This window comes from Myotis myotis, unplaced genomic scaffold (assembly GCF_014108235.1).
Source record: "Myotis myotis isolate mMyoMyo1 unplaced genomic scaffold, mMyoMyo1.p scaffold_m19_p_1, whole genome shotgun sequence".
Taxonomy (NCBI): Eukaryota; Metazoa; Chordata; class Mammalia; order Chiroptera; family Vespertilionidae; genus Myotis; species Myotis myotis.
In genome coordinates, this window is record NW_023416313.1 from 222,470,623 (window position 1) to 222,486,659 (window position 16,037).

The window sequence follows — 16,037 nt, forward strand, 5'->3', positions numbered from 1 at the left end:
AGCAACCAGATGATGACACTGACATTTAAAAAATAAATAGAAGTGCCCCCACGGTGTGGCTCCGTGGTGATGCGCCGACCCATGAACTTGGAGGTCATCAGTTTGATTCCAGTCAGCGCACATGCTCGGGTTGCAAGCTTGGTCCCCGGTACAGGGCATGAAGGAGGCAGCCAATCAATGATTCTCTCTCATCATTGAGTTTCTTTTTTTTTTTTTTTTAAATATATTTTTATTGATTTCAGAGAGGGAGAGAAAGATAGAAACATCAATGATGAGAGAGAACCATTGATTGGCTGCCCTCTGCACACCCCGTACTGATCAATTACACATAGCAAAAGCCACCTTACCTCTATCCCATCAAAACACAGTTTGATAACTGGCACAAATGCCTCTTCAACAGCCTGAAAGAAAATTCAACAAGTTTAATGTCTCTGAAACTACACACTAGCTCTACACTAATTTTAGTATTTTTTAATGAATGTGATATTTGAAATTGTTTGAAAACAATTTAGCATAATATCTTACAGATTCTCAGCAACTAGCTTTAACACACTAGAATCTTGAATTAGACAAGCTTAAGTTCAAATCCTTGACTTCTGCCACTCAGATATGTTATTGTGGCCAAAATACATAATATTTATTTTGTTTGTCTTATTTCCTACTCTGTACACCAGATTTATGATTTCAGGTTTATTGTAAAGAATAAAATGCAAGCATACATGTTATGTACTTAAAAGGGTTTGGCAAATTTTAAGAGTTCAACAAATGATGTCTATATCATAAAACTCACTCAAATGACTAATTTTGATAACTCCTCCCGTTTCACCCCGAACATTTACGTACTCTTAAATCTTTTACTTCTTCCTGTAATTTCAACTTATCATAGAATGAGGTGAAAAAGTCACTTCGATCAACATGCCTTGGTGCAACACACAACGCATCAATATCGGCACCTAGAAAAGATTAAGACCATCAACCATTAATTTCTATTAGAAAAAAATTCTTGCCGAAACCAGTTTGGCTCAGTGGATAGAGCGTCGGCCTGCGGACTGAAAGGTCCCAGGTTCGATTCCGGTCAAAGGCATGTACCTGGGTTGCGGGTATATCCCAGGTAGGAGATGTGCAGGAGGCAGCTGATCGATGGTTCTCTCTCATCGATGTTTCTAACTCTCTATCTCTCTCGCTTCCACTCTGTAAAAAATCAATAAAATATATTTAAAAAAAAAAAAAATTCTTTTGCGTCTTACCATGGCAGTTTTTGATGCTGAAAATCTGTTAACATTATATTGGTGAACCAATAAAACTGCACCCCTCCCCTTAAAAAAAAATTACCAGTCAATATAGGAATAACATGATTCTAATTAATGGGATATGTATTTTCCTGTAGCATCCTCTAGTTGCAATGACCCGGGTGAGCTGGGAGACAAAGAAAGGACTAAGATAGGACTTTTATGATGAAGAGAAGGAATTATTCAAGAATAGACCCAACATCTTGATGTTATTAGTCATACACATGTCCATTAGTGAAACACAGAAATAGTTTTCTTCTATACATAATGTGACTAGTTCTTATGGGCTCATACCTATCCCCTAAATGAGATAAAAAGGATAAATATCAAGAAAGACCACTGGCAAAAATCCAATGAGGCAGACAATGAATGCTAAGATATTTGTTATTAATTTAGTGTTTGATAGCAGGTCAACACTGAGTGCACAGGAAGAACAGCAACAAAAAAGGAGATGATTAAAAGGGAGAGATAATTGTGGAATCAGGTTAACATAGACATTTTCCTAAAAGACTCAACTACCATGAAGGTTGTTATTTACCATATTCATGAAGTAGAAGAGCACATAGTACACTACTGGCACAAAGTAGTGGGAGGTGGTGAGAAGGAAGGATGCCGGAACAAAAAAGAACACATATATATTGGCAGGTAACTTTTAACTTAGAGGCCAGTGGTTAATGGTTAAAAAGTACAGCCTCGGAATTCCCAAGAAGAATCCTAGTTCTGCTGAGATGGCTGGGGGAAATTATTCAAGCTTTATTGCCTCTTTAAGTCTCAGATTCCTATATATTACGTGAGAATAAGAGTACTGAGGAATAGCCCTGGCTGGTTTGGCTCAGTGGATAGAGCATCGGCCTGCAGATTGAAGGGTCCTGGGTTCGATTCCAGTCAAGGGCACATACCCGGGTTGCGGGCTCAATTGCCAGTAGGAGGCATGCAAAAAGCAGCCAATCAATGATTCTCTTTCATCATTGATGTTTCTATAGCTCTCGCCTTCTCCCTTCCTCTGAAATCAATCCTATCTAATAAAAGAGAAACATGGTAATTAGCCGTACCTCCACTACCCTTCCCATTGGCTAATCAGGGCGATATGCAAATTAACTGTCAGCCAAGATGGCGGCCGGCAGCCAGGCAGCTTGAAGCGAACAGGAGGCTTGCGTGCTTCAGTGACGGAGGAAACCAATGTTCCCCGCCTGCCACTGCCGGCCTCTGAGCTTGCAGTTTGAAACATTGTTACAAATATAGAAGCTAAACAAAACCCCAGAAACCTGCTTTCAGCCAGCCGGGATCTCAGAGCTGGAGTTGAAACAGTGTTTCGACTATAGAACCCAAACAAACCAGATACCTGCTTTCAGCAGCCAAGGCCTAAGAGCTGGAGCCAAGCCTCAGAGCTAAAGCTGGCCCAGAATAAAAAAGAAAAAAAGGAGCGGTTGGGAGCTTCAGTCACCCGCCAGCCTGAAAACAGCCCTCAGCCCCTCACCCAGACTGGCCAGGCACCCCAGTGGGGACCCCCACCCTGAAGGGGGTGTGACCAGCTGCAAACAGCCATCATCCCCTCACCCAGGCTGGCCAGGTACCCCAGTGGGGACCCCCACCCTGATCCAGGACACCCTTCAGGGCAAACCAGCCAGCCCCCTCCATGCACCAGGCCTCTATACTATATAGTAAAAGGGTAATATGCCTCCCAGCACCGGGATCAGTGTAGCTAAGAGGCCTCCCGGCACCGGGATCAGTGTGACAGGGGGCAGCACCCAATCCCCCTGATCGCCCTGCGACTCTGTGTGACAGGGGGCGGGGCCACAACCTCCCTATCCACCCTGCTCTGTTCGTGACAGGGGAAGGCGCCCCAACCCCCTGATCAGCCTTGCTCTGTGCCTGATAGGGGGGAGCTCCTCAACTCCCTGATCGCCCTGCGGCTCTGTGCGTGACAAAGTACGGCGCCCCAACCCCCTGACCGGCCCTGCTCTGTGTGTGACAGGGTATGGCGCCCCAACCCCCACCACGTGTGTGACGGGGTAGAGCCATAACCTCCCCATCAGCCCTGCCTTGAGTGTGATAGTGGCGGCGCCCCAACCCCCTGATCAGTCCTGCCCTGTGGGTGATAGAGGGAGGCGCCCCAACCCCCTGATCCGCCCTGCTGTGTGTGTGACAGGGGGCGGTGCCCCAACTCCCCAATCGGCCCTGCTCTGAGCCTGACCAGGGGCTGCACCTAGCGATTGGGTCTGCCCTCTGCCACCCAGGAGCAGGCCTAAGCCAGCAGGTCGTTATCTCCAGAGGGATCCCAGACTGCAAGAGGGCACAGGCTGGGCTGAGGGACCCCCTCCCCCCCCCCCCGAGTGCACAAATTTTTGTGCACCGGGCCTATAGTCTATAATAAAAGGGTAATATGCTAATTAGGCCAGACATCTTCCAGACGTCCTTCCTGATGAAGCCGGGGCCAGAGGCAAGTCAGCCCAGGTCCCAGGTGCCTATGGGTGGTCTGAGGGAAGCCAGCCCATGTCCTAGGTGCCTGCTGGTGGCTGGAGGAGGGAAGCCTGGGTCCTGGGTGCCAGAGGGAAGCCAGTGCTGGCAGCTGGGGGAGGGAAGGCCTACTCTTGCACAAATTTTTGTGAATTGGGCCTCTAGTAAAAATATATAAACAAACGAACAAAAATTGTGTTTGTCTTTACAAAGCTTTAAAGAAAAAGAGTACTGAGAAATAAATAAGATAATGAAGACCAAAAACGTATTCGTGCCATGCTCAATAAAAAGAAAAGGTTCAACATATGTTCTCTACCATGACAACATTTTTTTTTAAAAAAAAATATATTTTATTGATTTTTTACAGAGAGAAAGGGAGAGAGATAGAGAGTCAGAAACATCGATGAGAGAGAAACATCGATCAGGTGCCTCCTGCACATCTCCCACTGGGGATGTGCCCGCAACCCAGGTACATGCCCTTGACCGGAATCGAACCTGGGACCTTTCAGTCCGCAGGCCGACGCTCTATCCACTGAGCCAAACCGGTTTCGGCGACAACATTTTTATTGTATATTTATATGCACAGAGGAAAAAAAAGTGTCAATAAGAAAATATTGACAATGATTGTCAATGGCTACAGATAAACATTTTTATTTATTTTCCTTACCTGTATTTTACAACTACAATAAAAGCATGAGGAAAAGAAAACTCATAGTATTTTTAAAACACTAGTTCATATTTGTTCTGATTTTCAGCCTGACATTCTTCAGGCAGAAGAAATGACATAGAGAGTAGCACTATTCAAAAGAACTCTCCACTGAGGAAACTGTTCTATGTCTGCACTTTCCAGTATGATAGCCACTAGCCATACGTGGATAGTCAACACTTAAAATGTGGCTACTTCCACTGAGGAACCTAATTTAAAATTTCCGGTAATTTGGTATTGGACAGTGCAGGTGTAGAATGCATATTTTATTTTTTTCTCCTTACCAAATTTAGGCTCCTTGTAGTGTTCTCTTTAATGCAAATGTAAGCTGTATGATACAACACAAGCAACGAAGATGGATATCTCATTATAATTTTTTAAGAACTAAAAAAGGTATTCCTTCTCAAAATAATTAAAACAATATTTACCTTTTGTGTGTACTCCTAATCTGTAAGATCCAAATGTAAAAATTTTTCCTCCAACATTTTCAATTACAGATTGTGGAAGATTCTGTTGAAACAAACAAAAAATGGTCATTTTCCAAGTGGAACACAGAGAAAATTATCCTAATATATAAAAACCCTGGGTCGTAACGACCAGTCACGACTGAGGTTCAACTAACCGGAAATCAGTCCTGCAGTCAGCGCTGGATTGCCGTGGCAACCCAGCGCTGACTGCTTCCCCTCAGATGCGGTGCCCCAGCACTGACTGCTGAGGGGGCTGCGAATCAGGACCAGAGAGAGGCCTGAAGAGAGGAGCAGGGACTGATCCGTTGCCTCTGTGGCAGCTTTTGATCAGCACTTGCCTCTCTCTTTCTCTCCCAGTCTGGCCAGCAGCCATGCCTCCATTTCTCTCCAGGCCTCCACCAGGGCTGCTGATCAGCCCCGCCTTTCTGATCAGTTGGGGGCAAGATCAGGCCAGCAGGGCAGGGCAGTTGGGGGCAACCAGTCCAGCAGGGGAGGGCAGTTAGGGGCGATCAGGCAGGCAGGCAGAGGTAGTTAGGGGTGATCAGGCAGGCAGGCAAGCGGTGAGGAGCCAGTGGTCCCAGACTGCGAGAGGGATATGTCCGACTAGCAGTCGGATATCCTCCAGGGGGTCCTCGATTGGAGAAGGTACAGGCTGGGCTGAGGGAACCCCCCCACCCCCACTCCGTACACGAATTTCGTGCACCGGGCCACTAGTTTCAAATAACGCTGTATATTAATATAAAGTAAGATTTCAGTGCAAAGTTATATAGAAGGTAAACAAGCTTATAAGCTCTACAGAATACCAGGCCTTCATAGATCAACCTAATCTGAAATGCAAGCAACTTTCAACTTTTCATGAGTGTTCTTCTGTGAAGATCCTTATTATTTTAGAATCTTGCCACATTTCTGGAAACTGCTTTAAAGACTGTGGTAAAGGAGATCATGTGATTACGCAGGAGCAATGATTCAGCTTTTATTCATGGCAAAGATGCTGCATAAATCATTGCTTATATTCAATGATTATACCAAATATTCCATAGTACATTAAAATATAATTTATCAGATCAAAGTGACTGACTTTGAGGCCAATACTGCTCCATAATGACTTAGTTGTTTTGATTTCCTAGACCAGTGGTAAGCAAACTGCAGCTCGCGAACCACATGCGGTTCTTTGGCCCCTTCAGTTTGACTCTTCCACAAATACCACATGCAGGCGTGCACGTACAGTGCAACTGAAACTTCGTGGCCCATGCGCAGAAGTCGGTATTTTGTGGAAGAGCCACACTCAAGGGGCCAAAGAGTGCAAGTGGCTCGCGAGCCGCAGTTTGCCGACCACTGTTCTAGACTTTGGTGGATGATTCTGAGCAGAACTAAACTTACTGGTTGTTTCTTTGAATAGAAACACCAGAAACAGGAGAAAGGAAAGCATTACAAATCATCTTTTCTTTAAAAAAAAAAATTTAAAAAAAAAAGGAATATTTTCTTAAATGGGTCAAATGAATTCCACACACCATTCTAAGAATACATTTCCATTACCAGAAGCCCAGTCATGGATTCCTCAGTGTGTGTATGATTTTTCATAATTAAGGATTAGGAACTCAGGGAATGTTATTTTTAAAGAACTAACTATTTACTTTGAGAGTCTAATACCTGAAAACCTAAAAAATGCTCATTGTTGTAGGATTCCTTAAAAGGTAACAAGACTCAAATATTTAATAAACATTTTTAAAGCACTTTTCCAGGGATATATCTACTATTTCAGTAAAGCATGTAAGTAATTGTCAGTTTCAGCTTTGAAATGTTGCAACCAAAAAGTGCTTATAAAAAATCAAAAATGTTTAGAAATTACTGAATTCACTTCTTTTTCCTGCTTTCAAAATAATTAGAAACAAATATAAATTACTAGAAGTAAGTAAGTATGCAAGTAAGTCAACTTACCTTGCTTTCACTGATTTCTCGTATCCACTCTTTTACCAGGTTATTTAATTTTCCCAAAATTAAAATCCTGTTGATAGAGCAAATATCAATCAGCAAATCATTTGTTATTCTAAATCATCTCTCTATATAAAAGGCTAATATGCAAAGTGTCCCCTCAAGAGTTCGACCATGGTCATTGCATGTCATTGCTCGCTATGACATGCAATGACCACCAGGGGGTGGTGTGGAATGAAGGAAGGCCCTGGCAGCAACTGGCAGGAAGGCCTCAGCCCTGATCTCTGGCCAGGCCTAGCAACCCTACCCGTGCACAAATTTCGTGAATCGGGCCTCTAGTTACTTATTAAACTGCAACAGTTTTCAAAAGGTGGCTTCCTAAATTAAAAAGTTTATAAGTTATCAGAAAGTAAGTATGTAGTAGTTAACAATAAGTAGGCATTCCTCTTTCTCTTGACAATTCTGTACTATAATAACCAATAGCCTAAAAAAAATTAAAATATAGGGAATGCAGCTCTATGTTAAAGTCTTTTCCTAAATATCACCCTTGTCTGAAACAGAGATAGACAGAAGAATAATTCAGACTTTCTGAGTCAAGAATGCCTCAAAATTAGTCTATTATGTTAATAAGAAATTATAAATTTTTATATATTTACCTGCGCTGCAGTTCCTCTTCTTCTTCAAAAACCCCATAGGGTTTCAGAGTCTCAATTAGTTTCTGTGTAAGCAGGCAGTCGGTCTCCTTGGGGGCTGCTAAGCTGATAGGAGAGGTAATGCCATAGTGCTTCTGTGGCGGCTGTGTTTGCTGTGATCCCTGCGTTGTAACTGGACTACAAATGAAATGGGATAAAATTACTGTCAAAAAATTTCTACAATGAGCCCTAGCTAGTTTGGCTCAGTGGATAGAGCATCAGGCTGTGGACTGAAGGGTCCCGAGTTCGATTCCAGTCAAGGGCACATGCCCGGGTTGCAGGCTCAACCCCCAGGGGCATGCAGGAGGCAGCCAATCAATGATCCTCTCTCATCACTGATGTTTCTATCTCTCTCCCTTCCTCTCTGAAATCAATAAAAATATTTTTTTTAATTTCTACAATTTGACCCAAATTGTCATGACTAGAAAAAAGTGTAAGACACATTTCTAAACATAGCTGGTTCCCTGCAATACCCTAAAACCCAAGACACTTTTATTTCTAAAAGACCTTTTACTTGCCTTACCACAAAAGTAAGTGAGCAAATGAAAACATCATTTCTCCTCCCACTCCAAGGAGTTTCACTTTGTTACTACCTAAATATCCAAAATTATAAGTAAGAATCCAGATCAAATATACTGCTAAAAAATTGCAATCTGGAATAACAGAAAACAGAAAAATTTTACTCCTTAAAAAGAAGCCCCACCCAGCCAGAGTGACTCAGTTGAGCATTATCCTGTGCACCAAAGTTTGAAGGTTGGATTCCTGATCAGGGCACATGCCTGGGTATCAGATATGATTCCCAGGTCAATGTGTGCAGAAGGCAACAGATTGACGTCTCTCTCTCTCTCTCTCTCTCTCTCTCTCTTTCTCTCTCTCCACCCTTCCTCTTCCCCCCAGCATGTCCTCAGGTGAGGGTTTTTAAAAAAGAGTCAAAATCTGTTATTTATTTCTGAAGCAATGCCAAACATACTACAAAAACACTATTTAGCAATACAGGAGATTCCCCAAATGCAACTTAACATCTGACTCACAATGAATAAAACTCTTAAATGAACAAGGCATATAACATAAACATAACTTGGGAGGGGGGACTATATTCACACTAAGCTTGTTACAGATTTTTAGTAAGAGATATACACCTCAACAATGATGCTAGTCTAAAAGTTTTTTCCATTTTAAAAGAAATGCAGATTTTTACAACTAATAGGGTTTTGATATAGCATGCTTTAAAACATACAAAATCAGGTGGGGACTAAGGGAAGAACCAAACATCTGGATCATTTATTTCTTCCAAATTCTATTTTTTAACAAATAAAGTATTTGTTTTACACACACACACACACACACACATTTCTATTTTAAGTTCTAAATACACACTTCATTTTTAAAGTGCAATAATCTACTTAAGCAGTAACAGGCCAAATCCAAGAACCCTAGGTCAGTGGTCGGCAAACTGCGGCCCCTTGAGTGTGGCTCTTCCACAAAATACTACATGCGGGTGCACATGTACAGTGCAATTTAAACTTCGTGGCCACACTCAAGAGGCCAAAGAGCCACATGTGGCTCGCGAGCCGCAGTTTGCCGACCACTGCCTTAGGTAGGTAAGTCCCATAATACATTTACTGCCTATCCACTGGATTTTGGTTTATACTGTGACTACACTGTGTTTTGTATTTTGTCTTCTGAAAATCAACATAGACCTAAAAATGCCAGGAAGCCCATACTGCTTGTTAATAATTAGGCAGTGGGCTGTGTATCATCTAATCAATGTATCCAGATCGAGTCAGAAATTGTCTCAATTTTAACAGATTTTACAGTAACATTTACTAAGTAAATATCAGATGTATTATCTCTTGCAGCAGTTAATTCCTGTCTGATCACTTGCTCCTGCTCCTTTCATCTAAATTGCATAGTTTTTACAAGACCGTGATGCTAATTCAGAGCTGGGGATTGACATGAGCACCAGGCACTACTGAAGACTAAATATCTTCATGTTTTACTTTTCAAATTTATGTCGTTATCTCCTAAGATTAAAATATACAAATTAACTTAAGTTTAAGTGCATTCAAAATGTCTTGATTAATAATACATATTTTCATTAACCTCTATGACTTCTGGTAATGGCATTCAAAACTGTCTACAAGTCTACTCAACTCTGCCGCAATCTGATAAAAGAGAAAAAACAGGCCTATTTTTCTCTGGTTTCACTTCTGCGACTAGTTATATTATTCTTGGTAAGTTTTATCTCTATGGATTTATAATAGAATTTATTGTATCTCTTCTCTAAGTTAGATGGCAAGCTAGGACTATTAAAACTATGACACATGTGACATTGAGGAGTTATCCAAACACAGAACATTTTTTTAACACAATACTCAAAGAAAGTTCCATCTGCATACAAGCATAACCAATGAACACAGTAGGGGGGTGAGGGTCTGTGCTGGGGGGCGGGAGAGGGCAGGGAGAGATTAATCGGGGGGAAAGGAGACATATGTAATATTTTCAATAATAAAGAATTTTTTTTAAAAAAAGTAAGAAAGAAAGCTCCATCTTTTCCCCATAATAGGCTGTCCAAGACCTGACTCTAATTAGGATATTTAGGTATTTAGAAAAGCAACATTTTTGTACAATTAACACAGTAGACTCCTTATTACAGCTAGACATTTGTTTCAAAAGTTTAGACATCCAGCTTTCCTTTCACCACTACAGTAGCAGCCATGAGTATGCTCAGGCTTCAAAAGGGCTTGTCTCCAGTGTCCTCCACTGTGGCAAAAAGAAGACTGGACTCCAATGAGACCAATGAAATTGCCAATGTCAACTCCCATCAGCAGATTTGGAAGCTGATCAAAGATGGGCTAATCATCCAAAAGCTTGTGATAGTCCATTCCCAGGCTCAATGCCAGAAAAACATCTTGGCCCACAGGATGCGGGCATGCGGGCATAGGTAAGTGAAAGAGTACTGCCGATCCTCAAATGCCTGACAAAGTAACTTGGATGAGGAGGATGAAAATTCTTTGCAACTACTTAGAAGACACCGAGAATCTAAGAAGATTGACAGCCACATGTACCACTGCCTGTACCTGAAAGTGAAGGGTAACGTGTTCAAAAACAAGCAGATTCTCAGGGGACACATCCACAAGCTGAAGGCAGACAAGGCTCAGGAGAAGCTTCTGGCTGACCAGGCCAAGGCCCGCAGGTCTAAAACCAAGGAAGCAGCAAGTACTGCAAAGAGCAGCTGTAGGCCAAGAAAGAAGAGGTCATCAAGACTCTGCCCAAGGAGGAAGAGAACAAGAAATAAAGTGTCACCTTTCTTACCTACACATAGTGGCTTTGGCAACTGGATTAATCATTTAATGAACATAGCCTTCAACTACCAAAAAAAGAGAAAAGTTTAGGCATCCAGTCCTGGTCAGTATGCTCAGTGGTTAGACCTTCAGCCTGCGCACCAGGGGTTGGTGGGTTCGATTCCTGGTCAAGGGCACACACCTGGATTGCAGATTCGATCCCAAGCTCTAGTTAGGGCACGTGCCAGAGGCAACCAATCAATGTGTCTCCAAAATCGATTTTTCTCTCTCCTGTGCGCGCTCTCTCTCTCTCTCTCTCTCTCTGTCTCTCTCTCTCTCTCTCTCTCTCCCTTCCTCCCTCCCTTCCTCCCTTCCACTATCTCTAAAAAAATAAAAATAAATTAATAGGAAAAATCTCCTCGGGTGAGGAGTAACAAAAACAAAAAAGGTTTAGGCATCCAATTTACCAATAAATACACTCTGAAATATCAAGTACTCTAATTACAAAGCTAACTCAAAGAGTGCAAGTTCCCATGATTTGTGAACTGCAGTTTGGTAGCCATACATTCAAACAAAATATGATCAATCTTTGGATATATTATTACTGATAATTATTCCTATTACAAGTCAGTGAAGAATGTTTAAAATACTCAAATGGGCTCTGACCGGTTTGGCTCAGTGGATAGAGAGTCGGCCTGCGGACCAAAGGGTCCCGGGTTCGATTCCAGTCAAGGGCATGTACCTTGGTTGCGGGCATATCCCCAGTGGGGGGTGTGCAGGAGGCAGCTGATCGATGTTCCTCTCTCATCGGCGTTTCTAACTCTCTAACCCTCTCCCTTCCTCGCAGTAAAAAATCAATAAAATATATTTAAAAAAATAAAATACTCAAATGGTTTTGGTATATACAGTAAAATTTAAATTCCAGATGCCAAAATATATTTCAAAACATTTAAGAAATTATAGCTATTGCAAAATGTTAAAGAAGATAAACACAATTTTCAGAACCACATTTAAGCAAGACACAAATCCCAAAAGCCATACACAAAAGAGATTTGCCTAAATGAAAATACTCTCAACTTTTATATAGCAACAATACATCATAAACAAAGATAAAGTAAATAAGTGAGGAAAATACATGCAACCTCTGCCAAAATAGTAATATTATAAGTACATGCACGCACAGTTTCACTGCATATCAGGAAAACAAATCAAGACAACCATTTTCTGCCAGACTGGAGAAAAACAAAGTTGATGGGTAGCTGATAAAAATTAAAAACTTATTATGTAGGAAGACTAAATGGTGATGGTTGGAGAATTGACTTGAGGTGGTGAACACACAATAAGTGTACAGATGATGTATTATAAATTGTACACCTGAAACACAGATAATTTTATTAACCAATGTCACCCCAATAAATTCCACAAAAAAGTTTTTGTGTTTTGTTTTTAAAGAATAAGGTAGTTATTATGTGTAAGTTGCACGGATACATGTCCACAATGTCAGGTAAAAGGCTGTTAAATATAATTATGATAAAAGCTACTATTTAATGAAACATATTCCAGGTTATGTATGAAGCACTGTATATTATTCCCAACTGTTCCTAACAATTCTATTAACTCTCTCCACTTAACAGGTGAAGAAAATTAGAGAAAAAGAAAAGACTTTCCTAAATTCACTGAACTATGGTACCAGGCATCTGATTATAATTATAACCTCTATGTATAGAGGCTAGAGAGTGTCTCTATACATCTTTCACAATACAGCCTGATATTTTTAAAAATAATGTGTAGTGTGCCTACATGCAGAAACGAGATGACAAAATTTCCTTTTCTATTTTATAAATTTGTTTCAATTTATTAAATTATTCTTAACAAATGTTAATGATATCATATAAAAGTTGAAAACCTTCTAATTCTACTACCCACCATTAAATTAAGCTAGTGACAGTAAGAGACTAAAATCATCACCTGGCAAAAAGGTAGACCAAACAAATGCTCAATTTAAAACAATTAAGCAGCTAAAAACCAAGTTTATGCTAATCAAATGCATTATTTTAAAGAAGTAAAATAAAGATTTTAAAAATGAGTTTTTCGGTGCAGTACTTATTAGAAACTAGAGGCCCGGTGAACAAAAATTTGTGCATTCGGGATGGGGGGAAATCCCTCAGCCCAGCCTGTGCCCTCTTGCAGTCTGGGACCCTGGGGGGATTGGGCCTAAGCTGGCAGTCAGACATCCCTCTGGCAGTCCAACAGCCCTCGGGGGATGTCCACTTGCCAGCAGGGAGCAGGCCTAAACTGTAGTCGGATATCCTTAGCGCTGCTGAGGCGGCGGGAGAGGTTCCCGCCACCACCGCTGTACTGGCAGCCGGCAGCCTGGCTTGTGGCTGAGCAGAGCTGACCACCAGAGGGCAGCTCCTGCATTGAGCGTCTGCCCCCTGGTGGTCAGTGTGTGTCATAGTGACCAGTCATTCCCAGTGGTTCTACTGTTAGGGTCAATTTGCATATTACCCTTTTATTATATAGGATAGAGGCCTTGTGCATGGTGGGGGCCAGATGGTTTTCCCTGAAGGGTGTCCCAGATCAGGGTGGGGGTCCTGCTGGGGTGCCTGGCCAGCCTGGGTGAGGGGCTGATGGCTGTTTGCAGGCGAGCCACAGCCCCTTCAGGGGGGGACCCTCACCCAATGGGAGTGTGGTCAGCTTGGGTGAGGGGCTGAGGGCCATTTTCAGGCTGGCCACGCCCCCCCTGTGACCCAAGCTCCCAGCCTCTCCTTTTTTTCTTTTTTTTCCTGGGATTTATTTATCGTCTATAATTGAGCAGAAGCCACGGCCTGGCTGGAAGCAGGTATCTGGGATTTACTTATCTTCTATAATTGAAACTTTGTAACCTTGAGCTGAGCCCAGGGCCGGCCAGGGGAGGCAGGAAGCTTGGCTTCCTCCATCGCTGGGGGCAACCCAAGCCTCCTGCTCGCTCCAGCTCGCTCCAGCTCGCTCCAGCTCTGTGGCCGCCGCCATCTTGGTTGGGTTAATTTGCATACTCGCTCCTGATTGGCTGGTGAGTGTGGCTTGTGGGTGTAGCGGCGTGAAGGAGTGATGGTTAATCTGAATCTTTCTGTTTTATTAGTGTAGATAGCAAATACAGGCCTGGCTGGTGTGGTTCAGTGATTGAGCATCAAACCACAAAGCAAGGTCACCAGTTTAATTCTGATCAAGGCACATGCCCAGGTTTCAGGCTCAATCCCTAGCAGGGGGCATGCAGAAGGCAACTAATCGATGGTTCTCTCTCATAAATGTTTCTATCTCTTTATCCTCCCTTCCTCTCTCTCTAAAATCAATAAAAACATATTTTAGGGGGGAAAAAGAATTAAAGAAAGAAGCCCGGCAGGTGTGCCTCAGTGTTTGAGCACTGACCTATGAATAGGAAATCAGGGTTTGATTCCCGGTCAGGGTACATCCCTGTGCTGCAGGCTCCATCCCTGGTGGGGGCATGTGGGAGGCATCCAATCAATGATTCTCTCTTATTGATGTTTCTATCTCTCTCTCCCTCTGCCTTCCTTTCTGAAATAATAAAAATATACTTAAAAAAGAAATAGCAAATATAAGCAATATCATGCTTTATTAACCACTCAAGAAAACTGCTAAGGCATCCAAAGTGATCCAACTTCATCAATCCAATTTTCCTAAAATCACCTTTTTCTCATTTAACTCATTTTTGCCAAAAAGTATCCTATATAATAAAAAGGTAATATGCAAATTGACCCTAACAGCAGAATGACCGGTCACTATGATGACACGCAGTGACCACCAGGGGGCATTCGCTCAACATAGGAGCTGCCCCCTGGTGGTCAGTGCATTTCCACAGGGTGAGCACCGCTCAGCCAGAAGCCAGCTCATGGCTGGCCAGCACAGTGGCAGTGGCAGAAGCCTCTCCTGTCTCCTCCGTGGCAGCGCTAAGCCATTAGTCGGAAATCCCCCAAGGGCTCCTGGGCTGCCAGAGGGATGTCTAACTGCCAGCTTAGGTCCGATCCCCTGGGGGGAGCAGGCCTAAGCTGGCAGGTGGCCATCCCCCGAGGGGTCCTGGACTGCGAGAGGGTGCAGGCCGGGCTGAGGGACCCCTGAGTGCATGAATTTTCATGCACTGGCCTCTAGTAGTATAATAACTACTTAAGCTGAAATTTACTGAACTCATAAATACATGTGAAAGACAACTTTAAAATCAGTAATACAAAGACAAAGTCTGTTCTCAGTGACAGTCTCAAATTTGGTCTGAGATTCAGATCCTTAACAGATAGCTTGGGGTGGGAGCTGGCTATGAGGGATCAATGGGTGAAGACTTTCAACAATAAATATTAAAACACACACACACATGCAAAGTAAAAGCTTAAAATAAATATTACAGAAACAAGAAAATCAACAGAAAGAAAAACTGAGAGGTGTGCCCTAAATCAGTGGTCGCCAACCTTTCAGACCTCGCGGACCATCAGTTGGCGACCACTGCTCTAAATGTCAGGCAAGGAGGGAGGAAAGTGAGGTCTAGGTAGATGACTAACACAAAAGAAAAGTACAACATGCCCTAACCAGTTTGGCTCAGTGGATAGAGCACTGGCCTGCGGACTGAAGGGTCCCAGGTTAGATTCCGGTCAAGGGCATGTACCTTGGTTGCGGGCACATCCCCAGTAGGGGGTGTGCAGGAGGCAGCTGATCGATGTTTCTCTCTCATCAATGTTTCTGACTCTCTATCCTCTCCCTTCCTCACTGTAAAAAATCAATGGAATATATTTTTTTAAAAAAAGAAAGAAAAGCACAACTAATCAACAATGATGCTTTCCCAAATAGTAAATGTTTAGTATCTTTGCATCCCAATCTAAACAAAGCTCATACTACTGATGAATTCCTGCCTCCTCATATTAGGCATTTCGTATATGCCAGTGATGGCAAACCTATGACACGCGTGTCAGAGGTGACATGCGAAATCATTTTTTGGGTTGATTTTTCTTTGTTATATGGCATTTAAATACATAAAATAAATATCAAAAATATAAGTCTTTGTTTTACTATGGTTGCAAATATCAAAAAATTTCTATATGTGACACGGCACCAGAGTTAAGTTAGGGTTTTTCAAAATGCTGACACGCCGAACTCAAAAGGTTCACCATCACTGGTATATGCTGTGGCCCATGGTATTAACAGGGTCAATTGCCTCAGAGTAAGCA

The 16,037-nt window shown here is 42.4% G+C and overlaps 1 protein-coding gene across 14 annotated transcripts in view; it reads right to left on the reverse strand.

The window, feature by feature from the left end:
* The window catches only part of PAPOLA (poly(A) polymerase alpha), a 62,002-nt gene that overhangs the window by 35,297 nt on the left and 10,668 nt on the right, over window positions 1-16,037 (reverse strand). For 9 of the 14 annotated variants that reach the window (XM_036317605.1, XM_036317614.1, XM_036317515.1 and 6 more), the window contains exons 2-6: window positions 7,508-7,681; window positions 6,858-6,924; window positions 4,881-4,962; window positions 844-953; window positions 348-401 (exon numbers count right to left, since the gene is read on the reverse strand). In XM_036317605.1, the coding sequence (XP_036173498.1) occupies window positions 348-401; window positions 844-953; window positions 4,881-4,962; window positions 6,858-6,924; window positions 7,508-7,681 (487 nt within the window). Of the gene's footprint in view, window positions 1-347; window positions 402-843; window positions 954-4,880; window positions 4,963-6,857; window positions 6,925-7,507; window positions 7,682-10,623; window positions 10,798-16,037 lie in introns of those variants that run through there. The other 5 variants (XM_036317557.1, XM_036317524.1, XM_036317580.1 and 2 more) reach the window with 5 other exon arrangements.